The following is a 27522-nucleotide window of genomic DNA, read 5'->3' as shown; positions in this document are numbered from 1 at the left end:
TTCTCCAACCATTTAAAAATGTAAAACCCATTCTTAGTTCATAGGCTGTACAAAGTCAGGTGGTGGGCTAAATTTGGCCCACTTTGCAGACCTCTGCTCTAAACCAATCACTCCATCTTGTTTTTTATTTTACCAGTTCTCCTTGCAGGGTGGACATGGCACCCACTTCTGGCCCTTAAGACCTAAGTGGAGGTGTGCTGGGGAAGGGTGGTTTGGGGCAAACTTTATTATCTTGATAAAAGGAGGCAGATTCCATAGCCCAGACCCTTCTCCTTTTTTCTCCTCCTTGAATATGAATGTGAGTTATGGTGCCATTGGTCATGGTGAAGCAACAAGGAGGATAAAAACCAACACACTGAAGACTGAAATATGAAGCAAAGACAGAAAGAGCTTGTGTGTGTGACTTACACTGCCAGAAACTACCTACTTCATAAATTGTCAGGTGAGAAAAATGATGAGCAATGTTTAAGCAGCTTCCTTATTACTTGCAGCTGCATTTTTAACTGATCCAGTGTGCTAGAGATGTCCTTCATTATGTGCTCCACCCCTCCCCCGTCTAGGAGAGTTACTTTACCCACAGACACGGGTACCCAGACAGCTGTGTTTTGTATCATGTACTCCATCTCATTCCCATCTGCCTGCTCAGCTGTTCAGACCTCACCTCAAATTAGTCAATCCATAGGCTGGCTAGTGAACCATGATCTTTGTGGCTGGTCTCAGGAATGAGAGCTGAGACTCCTATGGTTTCTGGCAGGACAGAAAAAGGTGGATGCAAACAGCATGATGGAGTCACATGAATGGCGAACTCCTGGAAAGAACGTCCACAAATGTCATGGGTGAGGTACTCCTCCAACGCATCCTTCCCTCCTGCTCCTGGCTCTAAAAGCTCAGCCTGTTGTGGCCCCAGTTCCTGGATTTCTTCTTGGTTCCAAATTCACCCTGGAATTCCTGCTTCATTCTTCTCCAGACAAGAGCAATTTGAGAATGTGGGCCAGGGGCTTGTTCAGCACTCCCTTTGTTTCCCTGCTTCCACCAAGGGGTGGATGGGGGAAGGGAAGAAACACCAGTCCAGACCTGCAGGAGAGCTGAGTGCAGCCCCACTTCCCAAAGGTACCACCCCCAGCACCACCTGGGTCCATTGGGCTCTCCAGAGAGCTATTCTGAGCTGAGAGGCTATGGGACGGATTTAGCCGTTACAAGCATCTGGTTTTGTACTTCGCTGAACCACAAGAAGAAGAAAAAAAAGGAAATTCTTTTCCAAGTGGACAGTGAACATGTAACCTCCTGGGGGTATGACAGGATGGGAATAGAAACAGGGTCAGGAGGGCACTGAGGAGTCAGGGATCTGACAGGTCACCAAGGTCCCAGACCTTTCCCCAGAACCTGTCAGTGCCTGGAGCAGGAGAGACTAAGGGACTAGCTTGTAGTGGTGGTAGTGGTGGTAGTGGTGGTGAGGGGCCTGCAGGGGAGAGTGGGGCTCCAGGTGGGAGGGGTGGGTGGGCTGCAGGGCACCTGGAGCAGGAGGACTTCTTTCTGCAGAAGTCCAGGGTGTAGCTGGCTCTCTGGCTGGGGAAGAATACAGGCTCTAGCCCCTTGAGGACTGGTGGAACCAGCTGGGGGGAGGGTCTTGCAAAGATGGTGATGTCAGCCAGCTATCAGGTTGGCACTGAGGCAGTGTCCCAGGCAAGGGTAATGGGGCAACTCCATCAATCTAGGATTTAATGAACACTTACACCTAGTCTTGAGCAGCCCTGGGTCAGACAGTCCACTTCTTCATAGTGGATGAAGACATGGATTCTATCAGTGGACTCTAAGCCAGGATGAGCTTGCTGTGAGCTACTGGAGAGGCTGAGGGCTACTCAGGGCTTAATTCTGAACAGGGGGTCTGGGAAGAAGGTCTTGGGAAGATAATGGCGAGTGGAGAGGGCAGGCTCAGGGCCTCTGGGAGCCTGAAGCCTCAGCATCAGTGGCCTTGTCATGCCTGCATGGAGTAGAGGACATGGCTTTGCAGGAGGCCGGTGGGCTTGTATTTGAGGTGTCTGGGGTCATCCAGGGGAGGGTGAGCACACATTTAGAGCTAGAGTAGACCCTTGGGATCCATTTATGTACAAATGGTCACTTAGATGATTTGGAGTGGATGAGATTGGGTAGCAAGTTGAGATAAGAAAAAAAAAAACCCTGGGGGACACTTAAGGGCATAGAGAGGCACTGCACAGGAAGGGGAGGCGGGGGAGGGGGGGAGAAAGAGAGAGAAGGGGGAGAGAGGGACAGAGGGAGGGAGAGAGAGAAGGAAGGGGAGGGGGGAGGGAGGGAGAGGGGGGGGTGGTGAGAGAGAGAGAGAGAGAGAGAGTGAGAGAGAGAGAGAGAGAGTATGTGGTCAGGGGACCAGAAGATCCCAGGGGTGTGGTTCAGGCTGGGAGAGGAGTATTTCAGGAAGCAGGGAGTAGCCACCAGTGTGGACTATGGCAGAGACGGGGGCGGGGAAGAGATTGGGGAAGTGAAAGGTCCCAGGTGACTTGCAAAAGCAGCCCTGGGGGATGCTGGGACAGAGGTCCTGGAAAGAGTGTGGGAAGCAAGCAAGATGGGTGGCAAGAGCCCAGCTGGAGAGGGAGGGTAGACTGGAGCTGGGGCCTTGTGGGGGAAGTGGGAATGCAGCTTTCTAAGGAATTGCGTGTGTGTGTGGGGATTTGGGCAAATACCAGTGCCCTTGGAGGCTTGCTTCTGTTTCTGTCATATTTCACAAGACCATCCTCCTTCCCACTCACAGAATCCTTCAGGCTTCACTCAGTCCCTTGAGGATTGTGTAAAGGAACTCCTGGTCCCATTTTGATGGGTACTGAGAGTCTTCCCCGCTCCCCCAGTCACCTTGACATTTCACAGGGGCCTCCTGCAGTCTAGGACCCCATTTTTTATATGCACCTCAGGGACGGTCTCTTTAATCAGTTATATGGGCTGGGCTGGGGTACCTGAGGACCTTCTCCCAGATGTCCCAGAATCACTTGCAAGAGGCTACCTCCTCTAGAAGGGCTGTTGCTATTCCCTCCATTCCTCTTGGCCACTCCAGGACTCTTTGCCCTGCCCTGAGAACAAGGTCAGCAGCTCAGTGCTTTACTGATGATTAGAACTGGGATGCTGGATGCCTCTGCTGTGGCACAGCCTCTCTGGGGCTCTGTAGCTCCACCCTCCTCTCCTGAAGGCTCCTTCCCTGGTGTGGAGCGCACAGGAGGAGGCAGCTGTGTGCAGAAAGTCCCGTGTGCAGGAGACATGAGCTGAGGCTTAAAGGTCAGACATTTTTGCTGATTGATCATCAGGCCTAGAGAAAGTACTGCGCAAGCTGCTGACCCCACCTGCCTCTACACCCACTGTTATCCAGGACAGGGAGGCCCCCTAAAATCCTTCTGATGAAGGCTCCCTCCCTACATTTCTCCCTTGTCCTCACTGTTGACCTCCTGTGGGCTCAGCTGCCCTGGCATGTGGGAACCCTCTTAGGGACCCTCCCCTGCTGTTAAACCCCTGCTGGGGAGCCCAGAGTTCAATCCTCTGACACTAAGGTCTGCCTCCTTGCTGAACTTTGATGGATGGCCCCCACCTCTGTGAGAAGACTGGGGGGGGGCTGTGCCCAGTGTCCCCAGCTTTAGGGCAGTCAGTGTGCTGCAAGATGGGGCCCTCTTTGGGGTGTGCAACATGCTCCCAGTACCTGCTTTTAACTGCCCCTCCTGTGCTTTGTGGGGGTTACCAGGCCTGAGAGTCCAGTACCTGCTGTAGACCCACAGTGTGAAATTTCTGCTCCCAAGCCCAGATATTGGCTGTCTTTTTACCTTGTAATATTGGGATGAGGGGTCTGAAATTGTGGTGACCTTTTAAACAGACTACCTCCCTACTACAGGATGGAAGCTTTTGGCTCAAAATACTGGTTCATGTTGGCCCCAGCAGTTGGTTCTTCCAGTTTCAGAACACCGCCACTCCAGACAGCCCAGGGTATTATCTAACCAGCTCTCCTTCCAAGGGTCCATTGGGCTACAGTCATCATTCCCATGTTGGTTGGATGTATGTGGTTGATATTATCTAGCTGAAGACTGAACTACCTGTAGTCTCTTGGGAACATGACAAGTGTTGGACATTTTACTCAAAGCCAATAAGCATGGTTCCTAGGTAGGTGTTCTCTCACCATGTATACCTGTCTACTTGGGCTTGTACATTTTTTCATGTAAAGTAATGTTTCACCCATTTAACTGATGGCCACCTTCCAGACTGAGGCCCTCAGGACATCACAGATATATCAGGTGAGACTGAAAAAGCGAAACTTTGTGCTTATAATTACTGTTTGTTCCCAAGACTAATCATGTGAGTTTTAAAAGCCAACAAAATGCCCGAGTCTTTTGGTTATGCTGAAAGTCCCAAAGGACAGCAGCCATCAGTTACAGAGACAGGTTGAAACTAGAAAGGTGAACACAGACCCAATTTATCCTCTTGTGGGCCTTTAGTACTTGAAGGATTTTAGAAAAACAAAAAGTGGTTCTTTATGGGTTGTAAGCTGAACATGAACAGTTTGCACAGTTTGGACAAAATAGAAGTACTCTGACCAATAAATATGTCTAAAAATGACAAAGTTCTCCCCATTTGATGGTTCCAGAGCCCAGCAAGAAGTGATGGGCACAGGCACAAGGAGCTATATACAGTGTAAACAGTAAGGCCCTTTGGGAGACAAAGTGAGGGGCAGGGCGGAGTCTCAGTAGGGCAAAGTGGGCCTACAGGTTAATACAACAGGCTTGTAGGACAGTCATCCAATCTGCCACCAAAGCTTGTGGGTGGCAATGGCAGGCCACTGGATTCCTCCAGTCTGCAGTAAGGATAAATTGTGTCCATTGAGAAGCTTTGGCCCCACTGACTTTTTCCGGAGGGGAGGCCTTGGGGGCAGCTAGGCAGGGCCTCTGTGCCCTTTCCTCCCCAAGAGGAGGGACAGGGCTGCCTGGCCATACTTGGGGCCATCTACCCAGGGTTCAAGGCATGGATGGGGCAGTGTTTCTCAAACAGGGATTGGAAGCAAATGGCCCCAAGGAGCCCTCAGCCTCTCCCTTGAAAGGAGGAGCTGGGGGCATCTGTGTCCAGGAGGGGGAGCCCATAACTTTCCACCCTTCAAGGGCTTCACCCACACCTCAGTTCCTCAGGGATTCTGGAGAGCAGTCGCCCTGATCAATTTCTGGGTCCTTGATTCTCACTGGCCTCTTGAACAAAGCCAGCTTCCATCTCCACACCCTTCTCCCACACCCAGCACACTCCTCGGCCTAACTCAGGGGTCCTTAAATATCAGTCTCCCGGAGATGGCTAGAGTTTGCCAGTTCGTAGGCCTGGCAGGTGGTGCCCTCAGCTGCCTCACTGCGGACGCCTAAGGACACAGCTTCCACCTCAAAGTGCAGGGCGCACGCAGTCTCTCTGGCGTACTTCTTTTGCGACAGGCTGGAGACCTTGGCATGCAGCTGTGTGGTGGGTCTCCAGACTGGCCCGAGAAGCCTCCACTTGCGAAAGGCGCAGGGCGGCTTTTGACGGCCGACGACCGGAGCCTGCGCCTTGGGTGTGCCTGGGGAGCCGGGGGCTGAGGGCGTGGTGAGGGCCAGCAGGGCCCCGGAGGGTGCGGCGCCTGGGCCAGGAGCGTAGTCAGGCCGTGGGCCGCCATTCGAGGCTTGCCAGTGGTGACCGTAGATGCTCCAGAGGGGGCGGTGGTGCTGGCGACTACGATGGCATTGGCAGCGCAGGAGGCGGAGGAAGGCCCGCTTGAACTCCCGGCTGGAGCAAGGGTAGATGAGCGGGTTCACGCAACTGTTGAAGTAGCCCAGCCAGAAGATAACCTTGAAGACGCCCTCTGAGGGCTTCAGCTGTGGGAACAGGGAGCCTGTGGGAAGCAGAGACCCAGGCTGGTTAGATGCTCAGGGAGAGGGAGTCCCAGGCAGCGCCTGGTGCAAAGGGGCCACCCTCTCTGCACTACTCCCCCTTCCCCCAACCCTTTCAGGGGCCCTGGCCATTCATCAACCAGTGGCTCTCAAGATGTCTCTCCTCGATGAGTCCCTGATATAATTCGAGGGTATCCATGAACTTGAATGAGAAAAAATAGTCATCTTCAGCTTTACTGACGTTTACCTGAAATTGAGCATTTCCAGCGAGTGTAAGCAACAAACCTGAGTAGAATTAGACAAAACGATATGAAATCACTGTTTTGTAGCTCAAAACTGGTGCAATATTGGCAGTTTACCCCCTAATATTAGCAGTTGCTACAGATATTTTGGAATATTGTCTATGCTCCTCACTATTTGGAAGTGTCAGTCACTAGAACACACCACTAGATCTTGTTATTTAAAGCCTTCACATGGAAACACATTGGAGACTAAATCACAGATTTCAATTAAATGAAGTCGATTTCATCTGCAATCCTTTGTATTTTATTTTTTGCATTTGAAAGAGTAACTCTGAGAAAGGCTCCATACACTTTGCCAGATGCCCAAGTAGTCCCTAGCATAAAAAGGGTAAGAACTCCTGAATTAAATGTTGACCAAGGCTTGCCTTGAGCCAGGCACTGTGCTGGGCTCTCATCAAACACCTGAAGCCTTGCTCTCCCGGTAGCAGTGTGGATCACATATCATGGGGATGCAGGGGGGATGATGGTGGTGCTCAGTATATTGGGGTGGGGGGCTTCCAGGGTCTCAGGATGGACAGGAGCCAGGCAGGATGAGGAAGGGCAGAGGGTATCAGGAGTGGAAGGGACAGGTGGGCAAGAGGATAACAAGTTTGGGGCATGGGAATGTCCTGTAGGGTATGCTCAGAAAACTTCATTTGAGACAAATGGTGAAGGGCCTTAAATGCTGGGAAGTTTGGCTTTTATTTTGTGGGTAGTTAGGAGCCATGGATATTTTTGAGCAGGCAAGAGATAGAACCTAGAATTAAGCCTCAATAAACACAATGCCCATGAGCTGTCAGAATGCAAGATAGTGGGGCTGTCCCAGTGGAAGTGGGAAATGGTCAGGAAGGCTTCCGGGATGGCTTTGAAAGGGAGCAGAGTGCCAGGCAGGAGGAGATGGGGGCACTGGGGTCTGAGCTGTGCCAGGAAGACCTTCCTCCCTGCATACCTTTCCCCTGTCTTCCCCACCATAGACCTCAAGGAGTCATGTCTCCAAAGGCACCTAACAAAATGCAAAGACATCATCCAGGAAGCAGAGGCCACTTTGTCACCCTCACTATCCTCAACATCAGCAGGGGTTGGGGGTAGGCGGCAGGAGCGTCCCATCCCAGGCAAAAGCTTCAGGTGTCTGCCAGGCTGAGCAGACCAGGGGTAGTGGTCCTTGACAAATCATGGGACCTGCTTTCTTTTCTCCTTGCCCTCAAAGAAATAAGAACAGTGTCCCCTACTGAGGGAGCAGAGGCACCATGCCTCCCTCTTTGACCTGGGGACCCTTGCATATCACCCACCTCCCACCCAGTGGGATTCCTGATGCTAAGAGACACTGTGGAGGAAGAGGAGTGTCAGGCAGTATTGCGTGGCACAGCATTTTCAAACCCTGGTCACGCAGCCTTGAGCAAGTTATTTGGCCGTCTAAGTCTCACTCTTCTTTTCTGTGAGATACACACAACAATTTCTCTGGAAGGGATTTTGTGATGATTCATAAATTTCAAGGCACAAGACTTCGCAGGTTTTTAGTAAATACTGGAGTCTGTTCACTCCCCCTTGCCCTACTTCTGTGGCTTTTGAGAGAGGAGACCTCAGCCCTGGGAAGGGACCCCATTCCCAGCTCTGGAGAGTGGCCAGAAACAGTAGCCGAGACCTGGTGGGTTTGGGGGAGGCTGGGGCATCAATCAGAACGTGTTAAGGAGATAATTTCCCTTGGGAGAAGAATTGGGCAGTTGTCCCTGGAATGTGGGGGCCACGAGTGTTGACCTTAGCCTCCAGGAAGGCAGGCTTCTGAACAGCATCCCTTAACGGCTGCAAAATAAGACAGAGTGCTGAAAATAACTTTCTGACTCAGGCTAGAATTCTTTTATATTTAGCCCAGGATGACAAATCAGGGGACTATGCTTTAAGCAGTAAGCCAAAAGCCAGCCAAAGGTCTTTGTTATTGGTGTGGTTTTGATTCGGATTGGTGGGCAACATGGCATATAGTAGTGTGGCCTGGGCCTTGTTTTAAGCATTAAAATTCTAATTCATGCTCAACCAACCTATGCAGAAGCCAGCTGCCAGCTGGGAATTCCTTGCACACAAAGGAGCTGGGATGCAAACTCAGCCTTTCAGCCCCAGGTTTTTCCTACTGTGTCCTGCTGAGGGTTCTGTCTTACTTTGGGCTCTCCCAGAAGCAGACCTGAGACAAGGATTCAAATGCAAGTTGTTAATTTGGAAGGTAAATGAAACACCAGTAGTGAAGTGTGATAAAAAGAGGGAAGGGAAGGAAGCCAATAAAAGGAGAGTTAACAAGTTAGTCACTGCTGTGGGCAACTGGGGTGCAATCTCACTAGGAGCTCTGGGGGACTGGAGAACAGGATCAGTAAGGTGAGGGAGGTGAGGTATCTATACTCCCATTACCATAAGCCAGTGTTTGGGTTGCTCCCTCAGGGTGTTAATTTTCCATACTTCCTGCTTGCTGTGTGGGTGGACTGAGGATTTTGCTGGTCAGAGAAAGCTGCAGGCAAAGATATGGAGGCAGCTGCTGGGGCGGAAAGTGACCCATGTTCAGGGGGATGGGTGGGGCACTGACAGCAGCCACCACAATTTTGTTTCATTGCTGTCTGCCCTCTGTGCACAGACATCTTGCCTGGAAAATACAGACATCTGTGCCTTGGGCTCCAGCTTTCACAGGCAGGAGCTCCTAAGAGACTTTTACTCTGTTCCTTTCACATATGGCAGTCCTGAGCCTCACACCTACTTCTGCCCAGAGTGCTGCAGTCTACCCCCTACGCCTCCTTGCACCCTGCCTCACTCTTTGCTGCCTACCTGTCCCAACATTCTCTCTTCTGCCCACAGCCTCTTTCAAGGATCTCTGGGTCGGGGGAGGGGGGATTGTGGGCACTTCCCTCCCCTTTGCCATGGACGAGGTGGGTAACTGTCCTGAGACTCCTGAGGGTGCTCACTGGCATTATCCCTGCAGCACTGCCTTGCTGTAAGGGCATCAGTGGACAAGCCCCTTCTCAGCCACTCCCAACTTTCTCCTCCTCCAGCCACTCTGAGTTATGGCCTCTTAGGTCGACCACTTGGTTTCACCTCTCTTGCCTTCACAGTCCTCTCCAGCTGCCCAGCACAAGCCTCTGCCAGCCCCGGAAGCCCAGCTACAGGAAAGCCTCAGTGGGTACATGGGGGCTCTGAGGCAAGGCCTCTGTCTCTCAGTACCTGGCACTCCCCTTCTCTGTCCTGAGCTGGCTCCCTCTCCTACTCCCCACATTGTCCACAGTCGTTCTTGCAGGCATAAAGCACAGCTGTGCTAACTCAGCTTGGCAGTTGTCACTGGAAACAGGTGCTCATGGGACCCTCCTCTCAGCCTCCCGCCATCCAGGCGCCCAGCACCACCCCCTTGTTCTCCTTTCTCTTGCAATTCCCGCTTCTCTTCCGTCTTCATGTGCATCAGCTAAGTTGCCACACTGACTGCTCACTGCCCTCTGGCCACAGCGGGCTCCCCAGTCTTGTCTCTGTGCTTTTGCACAGGATCATCCTGGACTGCCCTTCCTCCTTCCTCCACCTGGTAGTGCTGGCTCCAGTGGCACCTCCTCCTGGGAGCCTTCGTCACACCACCCCTTCCCGACCCAGCAGAGTTAGTTGTATTCCCCCCTCCCCTAGCACATCTGTTCACTTCTCAATGCCAAGAACACTGCGGGTAACTACCGGTTTCCCATCTATCTGATCCTTAAATGGAGAGCTCCCCACACCATCCTTGGCACATCGTAGGTGCTCCACACATTCTGACCCCTCTCCTTCTGTCACACTCTGCATCCCATCCATCACCAACTCCTGTTAGTCCTGAATCCCCCACTTTGCACCATCCCCTGTTACCACCCTGGTCCCAGCTACTATCATCATCTACCGACAGTGCCCTTCCAAGTGGGCTCTCTGTTCCTGCCCCTGTGCCCCCCATAGTACCCTGTTCTCCACATAGTAGCTGGGGGGGGGGTGTGTCCTTTTAAAACAAGGCTGAGCAGTTCATTTCTTCACTTAAATCTATATTCCACTGCTGACTGCAGCTTTCTGTCCTCTCTTTTTTCTCATCTGAACTTTGACCTGCCAGCCCCTTGGATTTCTCCTATCATCTCTGCTTAGCTGAGACTTCTCCTCACTTGCACCCCAGCCATTCTTTCCTCAGTCCTTCCATGTGCATGTCCTCCTGGATTTGGGTTGTATTTATCCAGCCAGAGCCTAACTCTGGAGAGATTCACCCACACTCTGAACACGCTTAGGGTCTCCAACCTCAGCTCTGTGTCCGGGCTTCAAGCAATCTTGCCACCCATCCTCAGCCCACTCCCCCACCACCTATTCCTGCACCAGCTCCTTTAAGCCTTTACCCCTCTCCACAGGCTCTGCAGTCTGCCCCTTTCCCTTCTCCAAAGCAGTTGATCTCACTTCCTGTTTCACAGAGAAAACAAGACAAAGAAGTTGGGCACTCACTCAAACCTTCTTTACCTGTCTTCCTCCTTGGTAAGAAAGGAGTCTTTCCTCCCACCCAAGCTTCATGTCCCTACTTGTGTTGTAGAGCTCTCGACCCATCAGTCACTTGTGAGCTTGCCTCTGTCACAGCTGCACCCTCTTTGCTGGTTCTCTGGCTATGACTTCATTCTCTCCACGCTTTCTATCCAAACATGCCATCTCCTCTTCCCCACCTGCTTTTCACTCCACTGTTTTGCCCCACTGCCCCACTCAACCCCAGCCCTCCCACATGCAGATACAGCTCTCATCCATCCTGGACACTTCTCATCTCACCCGGGGCTTCTGGGGTGCCATTCTCTTGGATTTTCTACTCCTTGTCAATTGCCTTTGCTCCTTCTTCCTCATGTCCCCACTGCTACGTGTAGGTGTGCCCTTATAAGAAGAGTCTTGTAATCTCTTCTCTTTGCATTCTCTTGGCAATTTCAGCCAGGCTTACTGACTTTTGGCTGGTAATGCCCACAGTTATATCTCCAGCTCAGTTTGCTCTCCCAAATTCTAGACTCATAGATCCAAGACTCACTGCCTCCCAGACATTTCCACTTGGATGTCTACTGGCATCTCACACTTATCCTTCCCTCATAAAGCTTACATTTCATAGGGCAAGACCAGCAATACATATGATAAACAAGGAAAATGCAAACGTATCAAATGATAAAACATGCTAATAAAAAACAAAGCAGGGAAGGAAGATACCTAGTGTGTATTTATGTATGTGTGTGCGTGTGGCTGGGGGTGGTGGTATAAATTTTGGGTAAACTGCTGAGAATATGACGTTTGAGTAAAGAGCTGAATGAGGCATGTGGACATTTTGGGGAAAAGCATTCCAGGTAGAGGAAACAGCAAGTGCAAAGGGCCTGAGGTGGCTCTCGTATGTTTGCAGAACAATGACAAGGCTAGTGTGGATAGAATGGAGTGATTGAATGCACAGCAGAAGGGGATGAGGTTGAAACTCAACCACTACCCTCCTCCCTGCACCCTCCTACCCTGTCTGAGACACAATCCCCTCTCCCCTTGAGTAATTCAGCAGCCGCCCGACTGTCTCTTGCATGTACCCTTGCAACCTGAAATCTACCCTCAACTTGGCAACTAGAACGATCCTTTAAAAATATTGGGTTGGGCAAAAGTTTTGTTCAGTTTTTTCCGTAAGATGGCTCGAGTAGCGCTTAGTTGTCTTTAACTTCATTCAAAACAATTTTGTTAGATTGTATTGTGACAGCTGTCATATCAGTGTGCATTTAAAAACAAACTTATCAAAATTGGTGTATTTTTATGTAGCTATTTTAATATTGAAGATGGAAGAAAAAAAGCATCATTTACAGCGTATTAGGCTTTATTATTTCAAGAAAGGTAAAAATGCAACTGAAACACAAAAAAATATTTGTGCAGTGTATGGAAAAGGTGCTGTGACTGATCGAACGTGTCAAAAGTGGTTTGTGAAGTTTCATGCTGGAGATTTCTTGCTGGACGATGCTCCATGGTCGGGTAGACCAGTTGAAGCTGACAGGGATCAAATCGAGACATTAATTGAGGACATCAACATTATACCATACGGGAGATAGCTGACATACTCAAAATATCCAAATCAAGTGTTGAAAATCATTTGCACCAGCTTGGTTATGTGAATCGCTTTGATGTTTGGGTTCCACAGAAGTTAAGTGAAAAAACCTTCTTGACTGTATTTCCACATGTGATTCTCTACTTACATGTAACGAAAAGTTTCCGTTTTAAAACAAATTGTGACGGGCGATGAAAAGTGGATACTGGAAGAGATGGTGGGGCAAGCAAAATGAACCACCACCAACCACACCAAAGGCCGGTCTTCATCCAAAGAAGATGATGTTGTGTATATGGTGGGATTGGAAGGGAGTCCTCTATTATGAGCTCCTTCTAGAAAACCAAACGATTAATTCCAACAAGTACTGCTCCCAGTTAGACCAACTGAAAGCAGCACTCAACAAAAACCATCTGGAATTAGTCAACAGAAAATGCATAATCTTCCGTCAGGATAACGCAAGGCCACATGTTTCTTTGACGACCAGGCAAAAACTATTACATCTTGGGTGGGAAGTTCTGATCCATTGACCGTATTCACCAGACATTGCACCTTCAGATTTCCATTTTTTTCAGTCTTTACAAAATTCTCTTAATGGAAAAAATTTCAATTCCCTGGAAGACTGTAAAAGGAACAGTTCTTTGCTCAAAAAGATAAAAAGTTTTGGGAAGATGGAATTATGAAGTTGTCTGAAAAATTTCAGAAGGTAGTGGAACAAAACAGTGAATATGTTGTTCAATAAAGTTCTGGGTGAAAATAAAGATGTGTCTTTTATTTTTACTTAAAACCCGAAGGAATTTTTGGCCAACCCAATAGAAATAGATCATGTCACTCCTCAAGCTCAAAACCCTCTAAGGGCTGCCATTCCCCCTCACAGCTCAACATGTGGTCCCCTGACCCCCTGACATCCTCTCCTACCCACCCCTCCCGACTCTGTTCCAGCCACACTACCCTCCTTTTGCTTCTTGGACATGCCAGACACACTCCCACCTTGGGCCTTTGCATTTGCTTTTCCCCAGAATCTTCTTCCCCCAGAAATCCATATGGCTCCCTGACCTCCCATCTAAAATTGCAGTGTGCCTGGAAACAACTCAAGGGCCCACCAACAGATGACTGGTTTAAGATGATGTGGTATATATAAACAATGGAATATTACTCAGCCATAAAAAGAATGAAATATTGTCACTTGCAGCAACATGGATGGACCTAGAGATTGTCATACTAAGTGAAGTAAGTCAGAGAAAGACAAATATTATATGATATGACTTACATGTGGAATCTAAAAAATAATACAAATGAATCTATATACAAAACAGAAACAGACTCACAGACATAGAAAACAAACTTATAGTTACCAAAGGGGAGAGGGAGGGAGGGAGGAACAAATTAGGAGTGTGAGATTAACAGACACAAACTACTATACATAAAATAGATAAGCAACAATAATTTACTGTATAACACATGGGACTGTATTCCGTATCTCATAATAATCTATAAAGGAAAATAATCTGAAAAAAAACCTGAATCACTTTGCTATACAACTGAAAACAACACGATATTATAAATCAACTACAATAAAAAAAATTGCAGTGTCCCCCACCCCATACTCCCCATCTCCCTCAGCTGGCTCTATCTGTGGCCCTTATCACCTTCTCTTGTACTATTTGAGTTATTCTTCATTTTGTCTATCACCTTTCTCCCTGCAGTAAGAGTCCATGGGGCAGGACTAGTGTCTGTTTTGCTTGGTGCTGCACTCCCATTGCCCAGAAGACCTCATGAACACACTGAACACAGTAGGTGCTCAACACTTGCTGAGTTTGCTGAATGAGTCCCTCTTTCCTACCCTATATGTCACCATGTCTGGTACATTCAATTTTCTCTCTTGTGGGGTCCCTCCCTTCATCTCATTCCTGAAGCATTTGCTGACTCTGGCATCTCATTTTGTTTACATGGCTGTGACAGACCCCAGTGGTCCCTTGTCTCCTCTACTCTGCACACAGCTGCTGGAGACTTATTGTAAAAAAAAAATGGTTTCTCTCCTTTCCCCTCTGAAAACCGTTGGCTTCTAATGGCTCTGAGGAATAAACCCAAATTTTCTTGTGTTGCATTCAAGTCTTTTTAGAATCCTAAGCTGTCTTCAGCTTAAATCCCTCCCAAATTGGCCATACGAAGCCACAAGCATGTCTTCCCACAGAGGCTGGGCTCCTTCTGCCTTCCTGCATGGCTCTAACTGCTCCCACGGTGCTTTCTGCTTCCTCCCACCCATCCCTCCAGCCCAGGTCAGGTGTCCTCCCCCACCAAGCCTGGGTTAGGTGCCCTTTTATGCATGCCTGCATCTTAACAAAATTTGTTACTGCTCTATCTACTCTCCTAGACTCCAGGCTTCTTGAGGACAGGGATGGGATTAATCACTTTTCATCCCAGCCTCTAACACACTTGCCTGATCCAGAGCAGGGGTCGTAAAGTATCTGTTGAGTGAGTGAATAAGTGCTGTTTGGGTAGATGTAGGTAACCTCTAAAGTTACGAGGAAGGAAATGGGAGCTCACGCTTGCTTTCTGAGTGTTCAGTACCTACCAGGCTCCATGCTGGGCCCTGTATGTAGCACTTCTCATTTAATTCTCATGGCATTAGCATCCCACTTTGCAGAGATTCTAGTTATTTCCGGAGGGCAAGTGGCAGCATCAGAATTTGAACCTGCATCAGTCTAGCCCTAAAGTGCTTGGTCTTTCCATGACATCATGCAAAGAGAAAAAAAACTTCCCCTGGTCTTCAAGGGGTCCTGGGGTCAGGATCCACAAAGACTCACTTAATACCTTCCAGCAGCTGCTCCACAAGCAGCATGCCCATCCCTACCTCTGGACTTTCGTACATTTGGCCTGGTCTGGAAGATGGCCCTCTTCCTTTCTCCATAGCAGGTCTCTCCAGTTCTTCAGACTTGGGAGTAGAACCACCTCTCCAGGAGCAGTTCTGTGATTAATTCCACTCCCGGGGTCTGCGGAGGTGAGAGTGGTTTCTGGAGTGTGTGTGCCTTGAGCACTTCTTGATTCTGCCTCCACCAAGTGGCATTCATTGGCCTTCTCTATGGCCTTTAGGGTGGCCTGTGGGGGCTGCCACATTGAATTCGGCTCCTGTGCACGCATGCCCATCCAGAACACTCAGAAAGGCTGGGCTGTTGCCTGCTCGCTGCATCTCAGGAAACAGACCCCAGCCTCCTGGGAGGAGCCCCAGAAAGCCACTTGGCCATCTCCTTCCCCTTCTTCAAGTCTTTGCTCAAAAGTCACCTTTAAGGTTTGAAGTTGATGCTATTAGTGCCCCACCCAGGTGCCCCTGGCCCCTAGCTACTGTGAGTGCTGGCTGCTAATGGCTTATAGTTGGCTGCTAATGGAGAATTGCCCTTGACCAATGGGAGCTGCTTCAACTGGGAGATGACACCTTCTCACCAAGGTGGCAGCCCACAGCCAGTGATAGACTGAGCGGCGTTGGAAAAGGCCAGACTCCTTGTCTCGAGGTGGCACAATTCTCTGCTATCATTCTTGTTCCAGGGATCAGGCTGAGGCCAGACTTTGAGACCATATCCTGGGTTTAGCTCTTTTCTGACTTATCCTGCTTCCCTCCCTCCCAGGTACCTCCTGAGAGCTTCCCTCAATCCATCACTCGCATAAGAACTCCTGTCTCAGGCTCTACATACAGGGACGTGACCCAGGACACTCTTTGCATGGATGTGTCTTCAAGCTCTCTTGATTGGTCCTAAACCTATAATCCAGGGATTAGCTCTTGGTCACTGTTTCAACTCTTCCGCCCACTGCTGAGAAAGGCAGGGCATGAATTTCCATATTGATGTCCATTTCTCTCCACTCAGCAGGCAGGCTGGAGCTCAGGAATGAACACATTGACCTACCTATAAGGAGAGGTGGTCAGGATGTAGGTAGGAGATGACTGCAAACACAACTCTTGCCTGCTTCTCTCTGCTCCTCGGCCTTTTCTTGCATGTATCCATCAAGCTTGTTCCCACCTGCCTTCCCCTATTCCCTGTTTTGGGGTGCCTTGGTCAGGAGTCTAACCTAGTGTCCAGGGATGCTGAACATACACTAGTCAGAAGAGGCAAGGTTCTCTCCTGTGTCAGCAGGTTACCCCACTCTTTGGCATGTTGGCTGGGCTAGCCTGGCCTGCACACTGTTGGGGAAACTAAGGCAGGCTGAGATTGGCGGCAGAGGTCTGCAGCCTTATCACAGGCCAGTCCCCTCTCCTAAGTAAGAGCAATGTCCAGGCCCAGGAGATGCTGCTGAGATGCCGGTTAAGGCTGGAACTGGCCAATCTGGCCAAGCCTCTCTGAGGAGTGACAGTGCTGAAGCCAAGGGGGGACTGTGTGATTAACAGCACTCTTTTGGCATCACCAGAAGGGAACTTGTTCTTATCAGAATGTCAGAATTCACAGCCAGTCTTGTTCATAGCTTGCAGCCAACCATGAACTATTAGGCTGCACCCCAGCCTTTTCCCCTTTCCCACCTCCTCCCTCACCAGTGACTTTTCTATCCACAAGCAGCCATTTTCTCTAGCCAGAAAGAAATAGAGGGGTTAAAAATACCATGTACCATATTCAGGTCTTTCTCCGCCAACAGGGCTAGCAGAGATGGAATTCCCAGTCCTAGACTCCCTTTCTCTCTCTTAGTTCTTTCAGCTGCTCACTCAGTGCTTCTGACTCTAGAACTCAATTGCACCTTCCCCAAGAGAGGCTGGGAAGCAGCGGACCTCTTTGCAATATTTTAAAGGGTTGGCCTCTCTCATAAGGCACATTTGAGCTGAGACCTGAAGACCCTCTGAGGGAGTGAGTCATGCATCTACCTGAAGAAAGAGAATTCCAGACAGAAGAGAGGGCATGTGCAAAGGCCCTGAGGCAGCAGGGTACCGCACAAGTTCAAGGACAACCAAGAAGTTAGGACTGCTGAAACAGAGAAGGGGAGGGAGAGAGATGGTAAGAAATAAGGCCATTTTGAATCAGAGACAATCATGGAAGGCTGTCAGGAAGAGGTGACCTGAATAGGGTCCAGGTCTCAGATGGATTATAAAGACACGGAGTTGAGGATATTGTGGGGCTAGCTGTGTCAAGCCAAATCTCTTGAATTCTTGCATTGCCAGTCTTACATGGTGAGAGGTAACTGGTGGGTTGTCTGGCTTGAGATAGACAAGGAATACATCAGAAGTCCTTCTGTGCCCTGTGTTTACCTCAGGATCCTTGAGCTCTGTGGGGCTGGTCTAGAGCTACTGGTCTGGCCCTGGACATCATTCTGCAGCTGTGCGGATTGGCAGGGAGGGGTAGTTCCTAGAGCCACAGAGGCTGCCTGGTGGGGCCCAAGGCAGGGAGATGAGTCACAGACCTGTTCAGTGTCCTACACTGGACCCCACCCATTCCCCTTCAGCTCTTCTCCCTCCCCTTCTCCCCTCTCTCTCTCCCCACTTTCCCTCTCTCCCCCTCTTTTCCACTCTTGTCACTTCTTAACTCATTCCCTGATCTGTGGCCTTGGCGTGGTCACACCCCAAGCTCTGCGTGCCCAAGGCTGAAGTCCCTGCCAAATGGCCCTTGTGCTCGGCTGAACATGACCCTGATCTGAACATGAACTTGTCAGTTCTCAGGCCACACTGGCAAATGGCTCATGAGTTGGAGCAGATCAGTACTTTTGCCAGAGGAGAGAAGTTCCCAGACAGTAGTTGCTCTGTCCAGGAGTACCAGCACTGAATTGCTGGGGCATTGCCCACTAGGTCCCAATGCTGGCTCTCAGGGGTCCAGGCCAATGTTCTACTGGGTCGCCATTTACAAAGGAGGGCAGGCAAATCCTCTAGCATTCAAGGAGATCTTTTTGGTGGGCATATAGCTCATGAAGCAGGATGGGGCAGGGTTCAGGTGGGGTCAGAGGTGGGCTCAGGAACTCAGAGACTTTCCCATGAGGAGTGGGCTCAAGGGCTCTGGCTGTCTGGGAGGACCAAGCCACACAGGAAGTGGTCATGTCCTATGGCAATGCTCAGGGCCTTCATGGCCAGGATCTAGGGCAGAAGCGAACCTGGAACTGAGCCTGGGGGGAGGTAAGCAGGTGCTGAGGCATTTGGTGAGATTTAAAGCTTAAAGCATGGCTGTCAACTGACCCTTAACCCTGGCTTCAGTTTGACCTCTGATCTCTGACCTAGGCAGGAAGTAACAAGAACTCTAGGGCCAAGGGTACCTATTGGCCAACCCCAAAAGAGTGATGTCTATAATGTGTGACAGATTTAAAAATCACTTTTAACATGGTACTAAAAAACCTATTGGTCCCCTTTGGAAAGATTGCTAGGAAATTGACTCTTCTTTTGATAAAGGAGAGCATCGAGCAGCTCTCCTGATTTTCCTGTATGGACTCTATTTCAAGTGACCAAACAGCTAGTGATGAATTCTTTTTAGAATTTTAGTCTACAAATGCAGAAGGAATGACAGAATTTGGATATCACCACTTTCAGTCCCAGTGATATAATGGGTCCAGGCCATTGTCAATGGCTGCTAAAACTAGCAGGTGAAAAGCTGATGGAACATTTTACAATGAATGAATCAGGCTGACTGCATCTGAACCCCTGATCAATCTTAACATCACAGAAGAAAAGAAATCTTGTCCCAAACACTGAACTTGAATCTGATCAAGCCAATTTACAGGAAGTACAGGGAACAAGGGGACACATTAAATGGCACTAATAGGGATGCAAACTCCAAAATGTGGGCAACTCCTTTGGGACAAACAATCTGGTTTCTTCACCAAATAAGCTGAAAGGGAAAAGGTGGGGGTAGGGGAATCTTATTAATCAAAGAAACTGAGGAGACAAATGAAGTGCATGCAATGTATGTACTTTTTTTTTGGACCCTGATTCAAACAAATAAACTAAAATTTTATACGGAAATCAGCAACATTTGAACACTAAGATATTTGGTACTATTAAACAACTATTTTTTGTGTTATAATGGATTGTAGTTATTTTTAAGAAGTTCTTCTAGAAATATACATTGAAGAATTTACAGATGAACTGATATGGTGTCTGGGATTTTCTTCAAAATAATAAGCAGTGGTGGTAAGTGGGCGGGGGTTGAAATGAACGAAGATCAGCCTTGGGTTGATACTTGTTGAAGCTGGGGCCATCACACAGTTCTGTCTACTTATGTGTTTGAAGCTATCCATGATTTTTAAAAATGCAAAAAGCTCATTGCTTGTTCATAATAATCACTCACTTTTTTAGGTCACATAAATGGGGGGTGACCCCCAATGCATTGCGAGTAAGGGAGGTCTCTGCTTACACAGAGGCTGTTATACTAAGTGAAATAAGCCAGTCACAGAAGGACTGCATGACTCCACTTCCATGAGGTATCTAAAATAGTCAAATTCAAAGAAAGAGTGGAATGGTGGGTGCCAGGGGCTGAGGGGAGGGGGAAATGGGGAGTTGCTAATCAATAGGCATAAAGTTTTAGTTAAGCAAGATGAATAAATTCTACAGATCTGCTGTACAACCTTGTGCCTAGAGTTAACAATACCGCATGCTTAAAAATTTGTTAAAAGGGTAGATCTCATGTTGTGCTCTTACCACAGGAATAATAATAATAATAATAGTAAAGATAGAGGGCTGTGCTTTGTCAACCAGATCCTCGGCATGGAAGGATGTGAAAAGGCCATGGGTTCTGCCACTTCTTCCTTCTATACACACACTGACCAAGCATCTACTATGTGCCATGTGCCACAAAGGCACAGATAGGAGATGTAATGCCAGCCTCTTCTTCAGGCTTTTGGGCCAGGGAACAGTAATGCCATTCCTGAGAACTTGCTGCAGTGCACCCCCTGCCTCTCTCCCGGAGTCTGTGGACCCTGCGCCACCTCAGGGAGCCTGTGGAGATGGATCCTTCAGCACTTGGCCAGCACTCTGAGACGCAAACGCTGAATCTGCCCTCCACACCTGGCTGCCAAAGTGTGATTTCCAGCCTGGACACCAATTCCTCAGATGGCTCACAACCTCCTCCTGCCTCCTCCCGCCTTCTCTCCCTCTCTCTCTCTCATTAAGGCATAAGATACTGACAGTTAAGTTTATAAAGTGTGTACATTTTTAAGAGTACAGACGGATGACTTTACATATATATTCACCAATGTAGTCACTGCCTAGCTCGAGTCACAGACAGGGAAACAGAGGTGTGGGGGATGACCCCTAGTCCTTCTCTGAGCCCCTCAGGATTTTAGGCGCCCTGTGCTTGTGTCGCATTCTTTCCTGCCCAGCAACTTGGGCCCCAATGGCCCCACAGGTCAGCATACCTTGTCTGTATCTCCCTCTGCTGCAGCTCTGGCTTGACTAAAACATTTCAGGTGATAGACGGCTGTTCATGGCCCCCTGTGCCAGTGTACCCCTGGGACCCTGGGCCCACTTCCTAAAGCTTTCGATATCCTCCGGGCTATTGGGGCTGCTCACTGGCCATGTCATTGCTGTGGCTGGGGCTCCTGCTTCCACTTGGCTTTGTGTGTGGAGATGTGGGTGAAGGGCACCCTGGGTCTGTTCAACAACCCCAGGTTGTGGCCCTACTGGGCACCTTCATTTCCATGGCCTGTGGCCCTTGCTGGCACACAGTGCTTTTTCTCAATCCTCCCACGTTTGCTGTTCCTCACACCTGGTGTGGGAACCAGGGCCTGCAAGGAGGGCGGTACCACCTTCTCCTGGCTGCCCGCTTTTCTGCCTCCTTCTGGGTTCTTTCAAAGTGGGTACTCCCCAAGGCTCCTTCCACAGCCCGTCTCTTCTCTTTGTCCATCCATCCTCTTTCTGGGAGACTGTACCCCACACTCCTGCTTCTGCAACCATATCCATCCTTGGTCCCCTTATCTAAGTTCCCAACCTCCTCTTCCCCCAAGCACATACTGGCACCTCCTACCAAAATATGCCAGTCCCTTGGATTCCACATTCAACCCCAAAAGTTGCTGCTCAGAATGTTCCCTGTTCCTCCAAAGATGCCTCCCTCCTCCCAGGCCTGGCCCCAGAGCTCCTGGGGGGCGGGTTGCTCCTGGCCCCCCTTCTTCCTGCACAACCCTCAGGCCACTCCTACTTGTAGCACAGGCTCTGTCCTCCTGTTCTCTCTGCTGTCCTGCCCTCCAAGCCACATCATGGCAGATCAGAATATTCTGTTTCCCTGCTTGGCCTCTGTCCTGCTTGCTCGTTATTACCAGATTCCACTAAATTCAGCTGTATCGTGGCCCTGGGCTTTGTTCTAGACTTGGTGAGATGCCATGGGAGGCTGGGCACAGTGCAGACCGGCAGGAAGGGAGAGGCAAGATAGCCCCAGGTTTCCCACACAAGGTGTGAGGAGCAGCAGAGATGAGGGGTTGAGGAAGAGCAGTGTCTGCCAACAAGGGCAGAGGCCATGGAGACTTAGGGATGACTTTTTGGAAGAGGGAGACGTGATCTCGACCTCAAAAAACAGTAGCCTTTTGCAGTGTTGACTGTAACAGCGAAAAATTAGAAAAACCGAACACTCAGCAGGAGACTGCATCAACACACCATGGCATACTCTCAAACAGAATACTATACTGTTGCTAAAATAACCAGAATGGATAAATCTCAAGGACAAAACATTGGGTGAAAAGGGCAAACTGAAGATGGATGTGCACAGCTGGTGCAATTGATATAAGCCCAAAGGACACACAAAACAATGCTATTTATTATTATGGATTCAGGTGTTTGTAGTAAGTATAAACATGTGTGTGGGAGTGATAAACACCAGACTTATCTCTGCGGAGAGAGGGAGAAAATGAGGAAGGGACAGGAGGAGGGAACTTAGTTGTGGCTGTTCAGTTTATTTGAAAAGAGAGAGAGGAAGTGATCTGAGGCAAATATGGCGAAATGTTATCATCTGTTCCATGTGGGTGATTACAGGTACATGGAAGGTCCTGGCTTAGGCTGGCTGGTTGCACCTGTGGGTGAAGTGACTCAGGGCAAATGCAACCCCATAGATGCTGTTCCCTTTCTTCTCCCTGTGCTGACCGAGCCCCAAGGCTTCCAGGAGGGGCCTCAAGGCATGGGAGGAAGGTCCTGAGAACAGCTGCCCACCTCCCAGGACTACAGGAAAGCCTGTGAAAGAAATAGCAAAGTTCTCCAGAAGTGCTAGGACTCCATAAATTTAAGAAACTACGATGAACAATATTAACTTTCCATTTCATAAGATGCCCTTTCCCTTTCTTTCTCACCCCCACACAGACACCCTCCCCGCCCCCGCCAAGAGGAGATTTCAGAAATGAGAGCCCACGGCATTCACAAATACCAGCTGGGGAGGGCCTCCCAGGGGGGCCCAGCTTCCAAACTGAGAGAAAGCAGGTGGCTTCCGGTGTCTGCTGATATTCACGTAGACTGGCCAGGGATTGCTGCCCATGAATGAACGTAGGCCCTGGTGGTGGAGGGAGGGAGATATGTAGACAAGAACATACACTGCTCGCCACATACTACGGGAGCAGATGCCTGCACAGATTTCCACTGACGTTTTGTATTTAGAGGAGTTGGGAGTGTAAAACAAGCCCAGGGCTTGTAATGGCAGTGAAGAAGGGGGAAGGCCAGAAAAGTTAGAAGCTCATAAAACAAATCCTGCAAGCATGAAGAGCCTATTTGTGTCCCACAAAGCAGCACGCGCACACGTCTAAGAGACCAGGCAGTAAACGTTCCATGTTCAGATGGAGAGTCACCCTCCACTGGGAAGGGCCATCCAAGTCTGGGTGCCAGGAAGGGATGGTCACAGGCTCAGGGAGGAAGAGAAGGGGCTGGTGGGAGAGGGGTCACTCACCCAGTGGCAGGACGAAGAAAAAGGGGAACCAGCAGAGCACGAAGACACCCACGACGATGGCCAGCGTCTTGGCTGCCTTCTTCTCACGGGAGAACTTGAGCAGACGCACCGACAGTGAGCTGCGGAAGGTGTGGCCCTTGGCGCTGCGCATCCCACCGTAGGCTTCGTCCGAGCCAGTGCTTGCGCCGCGACAGTGGATGCGCAGCACCACCTCTGAGGCCTTGCCCCGCTCGCGCTTGACTCCCGCCTCCAGGCTGCGCGTGGTGCTTCGCGCTACCACATACACGCGGCAGTACATGACCACAATGACGGCCATAGGCAGGTAGAAAGAGCACAGGGAGGAGAAAACAGCATATCCCGCCTCCTCCGTGATGCCGCAGAAGCGCTCGTCAGGGGGCACCGGCTCCTTCCAGCCCAGCAGCGGCCCCACAGACACCACGAGGGCTACGGCCCAGAGCAGCGCCAGGATGGCGGCCGCCTTGCGCTCGGTCATGATGGCTGGGTACTTGAGAGAGTGGCGCACGCCCACGTACCGGTCCACTGAGATTGTGCAGAGGCTGAGGATGGAGGCCGTGCAGCACAGCACATCCACGGCGGCCCACACGTCGCAGAAGGCCCGGCCGAAGGCCCAGAAGCCCAGAACCTCCATGGTGGCCGAGAAGGGGAGCACCGTGGCGCTCAGCAGCAGGTCGGCCACGGCCAGGTTCACAATGAAATAGTTTGTGACCGTCTGCAGGTGGCGGTTGCAGGCCACGGAGAGGATGACCATCAGGTTGCCCGCCACGGCCGTGAGGATGAAGGCGGCCAGGAAGACGCCCACGCCCACGCCCTGCGCACTCACCACCAGCCCCCCGACGGCCGCCGTGCCGTTCACCTCGCCGCCGGCGCCGGTGCCCCCCGGCTCCCCAGCGGAGCTCTGGTTGTCCTCGCCGCTTCCCGCGCCCACCACGCCGCCGCCGCTGCTACCGCCTGCGGTCACCCGCACGCCGTCCACCGCCCGGCCCTCCGAGGCGGCCGCGCCGCCCGCGCCACCCCCGCCACCGCCCGCGCTGGAGCTCCCGGCGCTGCTGTCGGAGCAGGGTCCCTCGAAACTGACGTTCAGGAGATAGCGGAAAGTCATCTCAACGCGCGGCCGTCGGGGGCCGGGCCTAGGCGCAGGACGAGCGACTGGTAGGGCTGGGGGCTCCGGCTCCAGACCCGCGCGCTGGTCCTGTCGGGGTCCTGCCTCAGTTCCTGTGACGTGGAGCACTACTGCCCGCAAGCGGAGCGGGCGGCCGCGGAGTGGGACCGAAGAGCCGGGGCTGGCGACGCGCGCCTCTCTCGCAGCGTGCCCAGGCGAGCGGGCAAAGCGGCGGCTCGGGGACGGGCGGTGCGGGCGGCGACCACTGAGGTGCTAGCTACTGGGCGCGGGGCCGGGACGGAGGAAGGGCAGCGCCGGGGATGAGGAGGGGGCGCTGGCACCGAGGGACCCGGCGCCACACTTGCCGGAAGAAGGGGATCTGCGCTCTGGGCGAGCTGGCGTTCCGGGGTCCCAAGGGGCGGTGGCACTGGCTCGCGCTCCGACCCCGCGGAAGCCACCCCCGCCGCGCCGCGGGTGCTCACGCCCGCCCTCTCCCCTCGCGGTCCGCTCCCTTCCACCTCCCGCGCCCCTTCCCGGCCTCCTCCCTCTTACCACTCAGTTAAGTCTCCCTCCCGCCCTTTCCCCAGCGTCTCGGTCACTGCTGGTGCCCTTGGGCGCGCCGAGTGTAGAAGGTGCGATTCCCGGGTCCCCGGACTCCCGGCTCCGGCCGCCAGAGAGCAGCAAGCGCCTGGGATCTGCAGCCTGCTGACTGGACCGCGCCATGCCGCGGCGGGTCTCTTCCAGGGAGAGCCGGGATGGATCTGCTGCACCTCCTTCCTTCTCTCAGGGGACTGGACAAAGGAGGGTCTCAAACACCTCTGTCCAGTGCCGTGGCGTGGAGAGCTCCAGAGGGTGTCGGAAGCTTTGCGGGCCTATGATGGGCGAAGGAACAAGAGACTACTTACATGGTTACAGCCTTCAGACCCTGCCCAAGACACACTGGTCTGCATACACCAACTTCTGCACTGTTACTTTACTCCATATCGGATGTCGAAATAAAACTTCCCATTGCTACACTAAATAAGTGGCCTCCTTCTAGGGAGGGAGGGTTTAAGTGCTGGAGGGTGGGAAAGGCCACTTGGCGGGATGGTTTAAGGAGGTGGGGCAGACAGTCTGGCTCCAAATCTAGGCTCCGCCCTATGTTAGCTGTTTGACCTCTTTGTGTCTTAATTTCTCATCTGTAAAATGAAGATAAGAGTAGTGTCTACCTACCGGCGTGAAGACTTAATGAATTAATATCTGTTAGGACCCCAGAGCAGTGCCTCTATTTGTTAGCTGAGTGGGACTACGCAGGGCAGGATTTGAACCGGTAGGACAGAGGATAGACGGAATGTGGAGCTGGTATGAACCCGGGCCACAGGTGGGGGAGTGGGTTTGAGGAGCCTCTTGTTGACTAACAAGACTGGGTAGGGAGAAACAAAAAGAGACCATTCCTTTGGCCAACATAAAAATACTAACCAGGCTGCTGTCATGTGTCAAGCTATGTTGGACACTCTGGGTGGCAGGGGAGGGGGGAATTGCAGGGAGAATAATGCCACCAAGTACGTGCAGGATGAGGAAGTCTTGAGCCACGCCGGGGAGATGAGGACATGTTTAGAGAGGTATCTGGGAGGGGGCAGAGAACTCATGGCCTCAGTGCCCACTAGCTGTGAATGACATCTCAGGATGTATGAGAGTCCTAGATGAGAAGGTGCTTTGGAGAAAAGCAGAAAAATGGGAGAAATGGGAGAGATGGGTAACCACCCCTTCCCATCCCCTCCCCAGCCTAGGAAGCCAAAGCTGTTATAGTCATAGCTTAGAAACAGCTCTCCCAAGGCCCTCAGCTTCCCATTACATCTTCCATCTTTTACTTGGGTCTTTGGGGGCTTACTGTGGAGAGTTGAAATGAAAGCAAGGTGCCTTATGAGGATTATTTGGCAGCTGATCAAAAGCAGAACTGTGGGTTTGGGCTTCCTCTCTGAAGGGGAGGGGCAGAGGTCTCTGGAAGGAGAGGCCAGGAGCTTCTCACATGGGAGTGTCAGATGGCAGGCTCTGTGTCTGTGACTGGCTGCCATCTCACAGTATAAGACAGGGATAACCCTCGTGGAGTGCATCTGATTCTGGGCTTGGTCAGTTTTCAAGGATGACTGGGAATAGGAGACAAAGTTAAATCTAAGCTGAGCCTGGTGTGGTAGGGGGCTACCTGACAGGTGTCACATAGAGATCTGTGCCTGATTCTGGTCTAGAGAACCAGCATAAGGCTGGCTGGAGGTATACTTGCCAGCAGGGTGAGGAGAAATTGTGGGATAGTATGCCTGGAAGGAGATGGGGCAGCTTTACCACATCTCAGATCTTGGTCTACAAGAGGGCTTTGGAGGTTCTAGAGCTCTAGGAGAAGAAACAGGGAAAGGCAGGAGGTGTGAAATTGTGAGTTTTCTCTACCAGTTTATTATGCTCAAATCTGGGAAGGGATCAAATTGCTGCACCTGTGAGCCCTGGAGACCTGGCTGGCCCTTCGGTTCTTTGTGATCCAGCAGCATGGCTTCTAGTTTAAGAAGGAAAACTAAGCACCTGTGTTTATCTCCTCTCCTTTATGAGATCCCTTTAGAGTGAGAGTAAAGAGAAAGGAAAGGTTTATCCCACAACTGAGAAGTTAACTCCTAGGCTGGTAAACTGGGACTTTAGCCCTTAAAGAGGAGGTTTAAGGGAACCCTACAAGAGGTCATGAGAGGTTTGAGGAGATTTGGACTCTCATGGAAATGGTGCAGGGTGGTCGTTTCTTTCAGTCAGGGTGTTGAATGGGAGAGAATGCAGGCATTCCTGACAGATATCCTGTTTGTGGGGGCCAGCCAGTCAACCCACAGTTCCTTCCTACCCCACCAAGCCTGGACAACTTTTATTCATTCATTCAACACAAATTAACTAAGCACTAGCTATATGCTAAGAACTTTTCCTGGCACTGGGGATATGATGTTGTATAAAGTAAAATCCCTGCCATCCTGGGGCTTACATTCCAATTGTAGAAAGTGCTACCCAGAAGAGTTAAGAGGAGATCTTTCCCATGGACAAAAAGTTTTTTGGGGGTTTGGTATCTGGGTCCTGGAGACTCTTTTCAATTAAATTCTCAAAGAAAATCCAAATGCAGAGGAACTGTTTTCCAATTCTTCCCTGCCTCAGAATAGCAGTGGAGGCTGAAAGGGTGTAAATTCATGTATGTCACTAGAAAACTTGGCTAATGCTGCCACTTCCTGGGATCAGTTCCTATGAAGAATATGGACATCCTTTCTATTCTTCAGCTGCAAATGGATCTCTACCTCTGGCCTGACCTTTAAGCTTACAATGGCCTGACCCTACCTCTGGCTACAAGCTGACCCACAACCCTGACTGA

The 27522-nt window shown here is 50.8% G+C and overlaps 1 protein-coding gene and 1 long non-coding RNA gene across 2 annotated transcripts; one reads left to right on the top strand and one right to left on the bottom strand.

Annotated features, from left to right (window-relative positions):
* Positions 1-314: 314 nt before the first annotated feature.
* Positions 315-12057, top strand: LOC307063698. Its single transcript, XR_013811257.1, has 3 exons — positions 315-442; positions 755-836; positions 11945-12057. It is a non-coding gene; the product is annotated as an uncharacterized lncRNA (long non-coding RNA).
* ADRA1D (adrenoceptor alpha 1D) lies at positions 5301-24155 on the bottom strand (the record flags this gene model as incomplete). The annotated part of the gene is made up of 2 exons (XM_079719952.1): positions 5301-5890; positions 23036-24155. The coding sequence occupies 2 exons, from the start codon at positions 24153-24155 to the stop codon at positions 5301-5303; spliced, it is 1710 nt and encodes a 569-aa protein (XP_079576078.1).
* Between the last annotated feature and the right edge of the window lie 3367 nt (positions 24156-27522).

This window comes from Hyperoodon ampullatus, assembly GCF_949752795.1.
Source record: "Hyperoodon ampullatus genome assembly, chromosome: 14".
NCBI lineage: Eukaryota > Metazoa > Chordata > Mammalia > Artiodactyla > Ziphiidae > Hyperoodon > Hyperoodon ampullatus.
The sequence above is the reverse complement of the archived record's forward strand: the minus strand, read 5'-3'. Positions and strand labels throughout refer to the sequence as shown.